Here is a 9657-nt window from a genome sequence, read left to right as displayed (position 1 = left end):
TTGTTTAGATAATTGGGTGATTTTGTATTATGGGGTTGGGTTTGTTTAGTATGGTTTCATATTGTGTACATTATTGCAATCATTGATTACATTTATTTTGCTATAAAAAATAGTAGATAGCACAGGAATGAGCCCTGCAGCCCCCAATGTCCAATGCCGAGCATGGTGACAATTAATCTGCTTATGCAGTTCCCGTGTGTGTGTGTGTGTCCATGTGCGTGTGCGTGTGTGTGTATCCTTGCTAGTGTGTGTGTCCATGTGTGTGTGTGTGTGTCCTTGATTATATGTCCATTTGTGTGTGCGTGTGTGTGCGCCCCTGTATGTGTCTGTATGTGTGTCTGTACGCGTATGTACATGTGTGTGTGTGTGTGTGTGTGTATATGTGCATGTGTCCGTGTATCTGTGTGTGCGGCTGTGCGTGTGTCCATGTGTGTGTGTGTGTGTGTGTGTGTGTCCATGCATGTATGTCCGTGTGCGAGTGCTTGTGCCCCTATATGTATCCGTGTTTGTGTGTGTGTATGTGCGGTGCATGTATGTCCGTGCATGTGTGCGCCCTTGTGTGCATCTGTGTGTGCGTGTGCGTGTGTCCATGTGCGTGTGCCTGTGCGCACGTGTGGCACGGACTCACCTGCAATGTGGGTGTCTGAGCTACGTGACATCTCTCCGAGGGACCGGTGTGATTCCAGGCTCCGTGTGGCCCTCAGTGCCACCTGCAATGAAGCACACACAACAGTAGCTCAGTAACTGGCCGGTGGGCAAGGTGGTCTAGCACCACCTCTAGTGGTGGGTGGGGAGGCAGCTTCATTACAGCAGGGATGGAGCTTAGAATCAGGGAGGTACTGGTCAGAGTCACACAGCACTGAAACAGGCACTTCGGCCCAAACTGCCCGTACCAACCAACATTACGCATCTACACTGACCTCCTCACCACTGAAGGGGTCAACAGGAGATGCTGTCGCAAGAAGGCAGCTGATATCACTGTGACCACATCTCATCTCATAGAAACACAAAATAGGTGCAGGAGTAGGCCATTCGGCCCTTCGAGCCCATTCAATATGATCATGGCTGATCATCCAACTCAGTATCCTGTACCTGCCTTCTCTCCATACCCCCTGATACCTTTCGCCACAAGGGCCCCATCTAACTCCCTCTTAAATATAGCCAATGAACTGGCCTTAACTACCTTCTGTGGCAGAGAATTCCAGAGATTCACCACTCTCTGTGTGAAAAATGTTTTTCTCATCTCGATCCTAAAAGCCTTCCCCCTTATCCTTAAACTGTGACCACTTGTTTTGGACTTCCCCAACATCGGGAACAATCTTCCTGCATCTAGCCTGTCCAACCCCTTAACAATTTTGTACGTTTCTATAAGATCCTCCCTCCCTCAATCTTCTAAATTCCAGCGAGTACAAGCCGAGTCTGTCCAGTCTTTCTTCATATGAAAGTCCTGACATCTCAGGAATCAGTCTGGTGAACCTTCTCTGTACTCCCTCTATGGCAAGAATGTCTTTCCTCAGATTAGGAGACCAAAACTGTACGCAACACTCCAGGTGTGGTCTCACCCAGACCCTGTACAACTGCAGTAGAACCTCCCTGCTCTTATACTCAAATCCTTTTGCTATGAATGCTAACATACCATTCGCTTTCTTCACTGCCTGCTGCACCTGCATGCCTACTTTCAATGACTGGTGTACCATGACACCTAGGTCTCGTTGCATCTCCCCTTTTCCTAATCGGCCACCATTCATATAATAGTCCACTTTCCTGTTTTTGCCACCAAAGTGGATAACCTCACATATATCCACATTATACTGCATCTGCCATGCATTTGCCCACTCACCCAGCCTATCCGTCACCTTGCAGCCTCCTAGCATCCTCCTCACAGCTAACACTGCCCCCCAGCTTCGTGTCATCCGCAAACTTGGAGATGTTGCAATCAATTCCCTCATCCAAATCATTAATATATATTGTAAATAGCTGGGGTCCCAGCACTGAGCCTTGCGGTACCCCACTAGTCACTGCGTGCCATTCTGAAAAGGACTCCTACTGTTTCTCTTCAGTTGTCAGTTCTCTATCCACATCAATACTGAACCCCTAATACCGTGTGCTTTAAGTTTGCATACTAATCTCTTATGTGGGACCTTGTCGAAAGTCTTCTGAAAGTCCAGATATAACAGATCCACTGGTTCTCCCTTATCCACTCTACTAGTTACATCCTCGAAAAATTGTATTAGATTCGTCAGACATGATTTACCTTTCATAAATCCATGCTGACTTTGTCCAATGATTTCACCACTTTCCAAATGTGCTGCTATCCCATCTTTAATAACTGTCTAGCATTTTCCCCACTACCGATGTTAAAGTAACTGGTCTGTAATTCCCCGTTTTCTCTCTCCCCCCCTTTTTAAAAAGTGGGGTTACATTACCTACCATCCAATCCTCAGGAACTACCCAAGAATCTAAAGAGTTTTGAAAAATTATCCCTAATGCATCCACTATTTATGGGGCTACTTCCTGAATTTCACTCAGTTGCTCCATCTCCCCTGCTATTTCCGGCAGATTATTTATGTCTTCCTTAATGAAGACAGAACCAAAGTAGTTATTCAATTGGTCTGCCATGTCCTTGTCCCCCATGCTCAATTCACCCGTTTCTGACTGTAAGGGACCTACATTTGTTTTAACATATCTTTTTCTCTTCACATATTTATAAGAACTTTTGCAGTCAGTTTTTATGGTCCCTGCCAGTTTTCTTTCATAATCTATTTTCCCTTTCCTAATTAAGCCCTTTGTCCTCCTCTGCTGGACTGAATTTCTCCCAGTCCTCTGGTAGGCTGCTTTTCTGGCTAATTTGTATGCTTCATCTTTTGTTTTGATACTATCCCTGATTTCCCTTGTTATCCACGGATGCACTACCTTCCTTGATATATTCTTTTGCCAAACTGGGATGAACAATTGTTGTAGTTCATCCATGCAGTCTTTAAATGCCTTCCATTGCATATCCACCGTCAACCCTTCAAGAATCAATTGCCAGGCAATCTTGGCCAATTCACGTCTCATACCCTCAAAGTTGCCTTTCTTTAAGTTCAGGACCCTTGTTTCTGAATTAACAATGTCACTCTCCATCCTAATAAAGAACTCAACCATATTATGGTCACTGTTGCCCAAGGGGTCACACACAAGACTGCTAACTAACCCTTCCTCATTACTCAATGCCCAGTCTAGAATAGCCTGCTCTCTCGTTGGTTCCTCTACATGTTGGTTTAGAAAACTATCCCGCATACATTCCAAGAAATCCTCTTCCTCAGCACACCTGCCAATTTAATTCACCCAATCTATATGTAGATTGAAGTCACCCATTATAACTGTTTTGTCTTTGTCGCACGCATTTCTAATTTCCTGTTTGATGCCATCCCCAACACCACTACTATTGTTAGGTGGCCTGTACACAACTCCCACTAGCGTTTTCTGCCCCTTAGTGTTTCGCAGCTCTACCCATATCGATTCCACATCCTCCAAGCTAATGTCCTTCCTTTCTATTGCGTTAATCTCCTCTCTAACCAGCAACGCGACTCCATCTCCTTTTCCTTTCTGTCTATCCCTCCTGAATATTGAATATTCCTGGTGAGTGCCTGGGCTGACCGCGTTGCCAGAGGAAAGAATACAGGTGGGAGGGGGTGGTGGGGAGCTGTGGTGCAAGTCCAGGTGGGGGACAGGGAGAAGAGGCAGTAGAGGGAGATACAGCATGGAAACAGGCCCTGTGGCCCATCGAGTCCATGCCGACAATTCACCCACCAGCTCTATGTTATCCCATGTTCTCATCCACTCCCACACACACAAGAGGACAATTTACCGAGGGCTAATTAACCCACAAACCCGCACGTATTTGGGATGTGGGATGAAACCGGAGCACCGGAGCAACTTACGTGGTCACAGGGAGAACGGACAAACTCTACACAGACGGCATCTGAGGTCAGGATTGAACCTGGGTCTCTGGCGCAGTGAAGCAGCGGCTCTACCCGCTGTGCTGCCCGTGTAGACTTCTGACATTGCCGCACCTTGCGGCAGCTGCAGATTGGGTTAGAGTCTTACAGTCCGACAGTGATACAGTGTAGAAACAAGCCTTCCGCCCAACATGCCCACACCGGCCAACATGTCCCAGCTACACTAGTCCCACCTGCCTGCATTTGGTCCATATCTCTCCAAACTGGTCCTATCCATGTACCTGTCTATGTTTATTAAACGTTGGGATAGTCCCAGCCCCAACTACCTCCTCTGGCAGATGTTCCATACACCCACCACCCTTTGTGTATAAAAGATACCCCTCAGATTCCTATTAAATCTTTTCCCCTTCACCCTGAAGATGGCGGCGCTGCCTTAGCAGTTGCGGCTCGCCTGCAGTCCATCTGTTTTTTTCTTTTTTTTGTTGTTCTTTTGTCCTGTTTTAGTTCATCTTTGGTTTATTAGGTTGTGTATGTGTGTGGGTGGGGGGGAGAAACATGTCTTTCGGGGGGAGGGGATGCGACTTGTCGTATTCCCCGTCTCCGTCTCCGCAGAGGCCTAATAGCGGAGCTGGGGCAGCGGTCCGACTCTGGAGCTGTGGTGTACCACCAGCAGCGGAGATCCGGCCTCGGAGCTGGGGCAGCGGCAGCGGCAACGACCACATAACCTCGGAGCTGGGGCAGTGTTCCGGCGGCAGCGGCAGTGGCAGTGGCCACCCGACCCAACCGCGGGCCCAGTGTCGGGAGCTCCCGCAACAACAGCTGCGTCCACTGGACTGGAGGGCTGCAGCTTCGACCACCCCGGGCCGCGGAGTTGAACCAGCCTGTTCGCGGAGCTCAGATTCAGCCGCGGGACTGACATTACTTACCATCGCCCGGCAGGGTCACAACATCTGAAGTCTGGATCGCCTCGGCGCAGAGGGAGAACAAGGAGGGAAGAGACAAAGATTTTTGCCTTCCATCACAGTGAGGAGGTGCCTGGTGAACTCACTGTGGTGGATGTTAATTTGTGTTTATTGTGTGTTTTTGTCATTTTGTACCGCAAGGTCTGAATGACAATAAAGGCTACTTTGACTTTGACTTTGAACCTGTGGCCTCTGGTCCTTGATTCCCTACTCCGATCAAGAGATTCTGTGCATCTACCTGATCTATTCCTCTCATTATTTTACCTCTGTAAGAACACCCCTGATTCTCCTGCACTACAAGGAATAGACCCCAGCCTACTGAACCTCACACCCTCTAGTCCTGGCAACATCCTCATAAATCTTCTCTGTACCCTTTCAAGCTTGACAATAGCTTTCCTATAACATGGTGCCCAGAACTGAACACAATATTCTAAATGCGGTCTCACAAACGTCTTATACAACTGCAACATGACCTCCCAACTGCTATACTCAATACTCTGATTGATGAAGGCCAATGTGCCATAAACCTTTTTGACCGCCTTATCTACCTGAGACTCCACCTTCAAGGAAACATACACCTGCTGGTTGTTTCGTTCGAGCAGACGAGAGGCAGAGGTTGAGGTATCTCGGTGGCACGGGGGACGTCTGCCCGTGGGTCCAGACCCAGGCGCCATGTGTCGGCAGCGTTGTCCAGGTCACCACCCTGTGGTCTGGCATTGGAGAGGTCCCTGATGTTGGTGTGGCCATTACGGCCAGTGGCAACAGTGTCTCGGTCACACAACCCACCCCCCCCCCCCCCCCCATGTGCCCACCCCCACTGGTCACATGACCCCTCATCATCGCAATGTATGCGACCAGTCACACGATCATGGAATACTTTGCCACTGAGGGCTGTGGAGGCCGGCCGTCAGTGGGTATTTTTAAGGCAGTGACAGATTCTTGATTGGTGCGGGTGCCAGGGGTTATGGGGAGAAGGCAGGAGAATGGGGTTAGGAGGAAGAGATAGATAGCCTCGATTGAATAGCGGAGTAGATTGAATAGTGGTCCTGTCATTTATGACCTTATGATCAAGCCCCCTCTCTCTCTCTGTGTACCCCACCTGGCCACACCTCGCCAGGGCTCGAAATTATCGGTTGCCCGGGTGCCACTGACCACTCAAAGCCCCACCGGGCAACCTAAACGGCGAGTCATCTTGCCCGGCTTGGCAACCAGATACTGGTTTGTACCGAAGATAGACACAAAACAATGGAGTAACTCCACGGGCCAGGCAGCATCTCTGGAGAAAAGGAATGCGACGTTTTGTGTCGGCGGTGACGGCTGTATTGATACTAGGTGCGGAGTGAGAAAGGGTCGGAGCGAATGACAGGCCCCGCACAGCCTTCCCGCACGCCGAGGCAGGAAGGAGGGACGGGGGGGAGGGGGAGGCCTCGGCATAACCATATAACCATATAACAATTACAGCACGGAAACAGGCCATCTCGACCCTTCTAGTCCGTGCCGAACACATAATCTCCCCTAGTCCCATTTACCTGCGCTCAGACCATAACCCTCCATTCCCTTCCCATCCATATAACTATCCAATTTATTTTTAAATGATAAAAACGAACGAAACCTGCCTCCACCACCTTCACTGGAAGCTCATTCCACACAGCCACCACTCTCTGAGTAAAGAAGTTCCCCCTCATGTTACCCCTAAACTTCTGTCCCTTAATTCTCAAGTCATGTCCTCTTGTTTGAATCTTCCCTACTCTCAATGGGAAAAGCTTGTCCACATCAACTCTGTCTATCCCTCTCATCATTTAAAAAACCTCTATCAAGTCCCCCCTTAACCTTCTGCGCTCCAAAGAATAAAGCCCTAACTTGTTCAACCTTTCTCTGTAACTTAGTTGGTGAAACCCAGGCAACATTCTAGTAAATCTCCTCTGTACTCTCTCTATTTTGTTGACATCCTTCCTATATGTGGGACCCGGGCATGCGGGAGCATTTGTTTTGAAAGCGCCGTTAGCGGATTTGCAGGCGGAGGCCCTTATCAGGGCGGGCGGGGGGGCGGGGGGGGGGGGGGGGCGGGGGGGGGGGGGGGGGGGGGGGGCGGGAGACGGAGGTGATGGAGCTGCTGTCGCGGCCGGTCATTTGCTCCAACCCTTCTGAAGCAGCTGCACCAAAGATACTATAACTATGGGATCTTTGAGCTGCACCGCTCGGCCCCGCACCTTGCTGTTGGCTGGCGGAGGAGGGGGATGCGGTGGCGAGATGTTCCCAAGGGCCAAGGCAGCGGGGCGATGATGTCTGAGGAGCGCTGACCTTCCTTCCTTCCCACCTCACCCCCCCCTCTCTCTCTCACTGGTATGCTCCCTCCACCCCCCCCCCCCCCCATATTGTGGGACCCCTCCTCTCCATCCTGCACTGATCCCCATTCCCACCTCTATTCACTGACATCCCGTGTGCTCCCCTCCCCATCTATTCATCCTGCGCTGATCGCCCTACCTACCGTGCATTAATACTCCTGCTGCCATACCCCCCCCCCCCCCCCCCCCCCATCCATCCCTACACTGGTTCCCCAATTCACCCTGTACTTACCCCTTTCCCATCCATCCTACACTTCTCCTCCATCCATCCTGTACTGATCCCCCATCCATCCTGTACTAATCCACGCATTATCCGATACTGACATACCCTCCATTTACCCTGCACCTTCCTCTCATTCATCCTGTAGTGATCTCCATTCATCCTGCACAGACCTCCGTTCCACGCTGTACTGACCCCCCCCCCCCCCCCCCAATTCATCCTGCGCTGATCTCTCCCCCCACATCCACCCTGTACTGATCCTCCCATTCAAGAAGAATGTGGGGAACAATCTGAAGAAGGGTCTCGACCGGAAACGTTGCCTATTTCCTTCGCTCCAAAGATGCTGCCTCACCCGCTGAGTTTCACCAGCACTTTTGTCTACCCCCCGCCATCCCGTACTGCACCCCCCCCATTCAACACCACTGACCTCCCCCGTGCTCTCCCCTCACAATTTTACCTATTCCAACCAACACGTACCAATTCACCTGCCTCAATCCATCCATTCTGCACCGACTGCCTGCTAACCCCCCCCCCCCCCCCCCCCCCCCCCCCCCCCCCCCCCCCCCCCCCCCCCCCCCCCCCCCCCATCTATCCACCCCGAACTGATTCACACACACCCTTCCCTGACCCTATTGTCCTGGAAATGTCTTCAGAGCGAATATTGACTATGTTTGATAACGGAATGCAATCAAATGTGTTTTCATTCGCAATGTTATTATTTGTTTTAATCCATCTGTGAACACGTGGAACATTAAAACCGCAGTGTTCGATTGTCACTGCTACCGTTGACACGTTATTACAGAATTCATTTTAACCGCAAATCAATGCTCATAATATGGAGTATAACTGTAGTTATTTAATGAGCAACATTCACAACTATACGTACGCATATACAGTGGCTTGCAAAAGTTTTCATACCCCTTGAACTTTTCCACATTTAGTCACGTTACAACCACAAACGTAAATGTATTTTATTGGGATTTTATGTGATAGACCAACACAAAGTGGTGCATAATTGTGAAGTGGAAGGAAAATGATACATGGTTTTCAAATTTTTTTACAAATAAAAAACTGAAAAGTGTGGCGTGCAAAAGTATTCAGCCCCCCCCGAGTCAATTCTTTGTAGAACCACCTTTTGCTGTAATTACAGCTGCAAGTCTTTTGGGGTATGTCTTTACCAGCTTTGCACATCTAGAGACTGAAATTTTTGCCCATTCTTCTTTGCAAAATAGCTCAAGCTCAGTCAGATTGGATGGAGAGCATCTGTGAACAGCAAATTTTAAGTCTTGCCAGAGATTCTCAATTGGATTTAGGTCTGGACTTTGACTGGGCCATTCTAACACATGAATATGCTTTGATCTAAACCATTCCATTGTAGCTCTGGCTGTATGTTTAGGGTCGTTGTCCTGCTGGAAGGTGAACCTCCGCCCCAGTCTCAAGTCTTTCGTAGACTCTAACAGGTTTTCTTCCAAGATTGCCCTGTATTTGGCTCCATCCATCTTCCCATCAACTCTGACCAGCTTCCCTGTCCCTGCTGAAGAAAAGCATCCCCACAGCATGATGCTGCCACCACCATGTTTCACAGTGGGGATGGTGTGTTCAGGGTGATGTGCAGTGTTAGTTTTCCGCCACACATAGCGTGTTGCATTTAGGCCAAAAACTTCAATTTTGGTCTCATCTGACCAGAGCACCTTCCTCCACATGTTTGCTGTGTCCCCCATATGGCTTGTGGCAAACTGCAAATGGGACTTTTTATGGCTTTTTTTCAACAATGGCTTTCTTCTTGCCACTCCTCCATAAAGGCCCGATTTGTGGAGTGCACGACTAATAGTTGTCCTGTGGAAAGATGTATCATTTTCCTTCCACTTCACAATTATGCACCACTTTGTGTTGGTCTATCACATAAAATCCCAATAAAATACATTTACGTTTGTGGTTGTAACGTGACAAAATGTGGAAAAGTTCAAGGGGAATGAATACTTTTGCAAGCCACTGTATATTACCATGGTCAAGGTTTATTGACACAGGTTGATCATACGCTGAATAATCCAACTACATTTTTGTTTGGAAGTGGAAAGAACATTAATTGCAATGTGTAAAAAGAGTTGAGATACTGTCTTATAATTTTGCTGCATATCATTGTGGGATATATCATGTCTTGATTGGTGAATGTTTAGTTTGTTACTTTA

At 48.8% G+C, this 9657-nt stretch overlaps 1 protein-coding gene across 2 annotated transcripts in view; it reads right to left on the bottom strand.

Moving 5' to 3' along the window:
* Nucleotides 1-92: 92 nt before the first annotated feature.
* LOC129694688 (actin filament-associated protein 1-like 2) overlaps nt 93-9657 on the bottom strand; it is a 25973-nt gene continuing 16408 nt past the window's right edge. Inside the window, exon 6 of one of the 2 annotated variants that reach the window (XM_055631422.1) lies at nt 93-710. In XM_055631422.1, coding sequence (XP_055487397.1) covers nt 93-710 — 618 coding nt within the window. The remainder of the gene's footprint in view (nt 711-9657) is intronic. The other variant, XM_055631423.1, reaches the window with a different exon arrangement.

The sequence above is a fragment of the Leucoraja erinacea genome, unplaced genomic scaffold (assembly GCF_028641065.1).
Source record: "Leucoraja erinacea ecotype New England unplaced genomic scaffold, Leri_hhj_1 Leri_757S, whole genome shotgun sequence".
Taxonomy (NCBI): Eukaryota; Metazoa; Chordata; class Chondrichthyes; order Rajiformes; family Rajidae; genus Leucoraja; species Leucoraja erinaceus.
The sequence above is the reverse complement of the archived record's forward strand: the minus strand, read 5'-3'. Positions and strand labels throughout refer to the sequence as shown.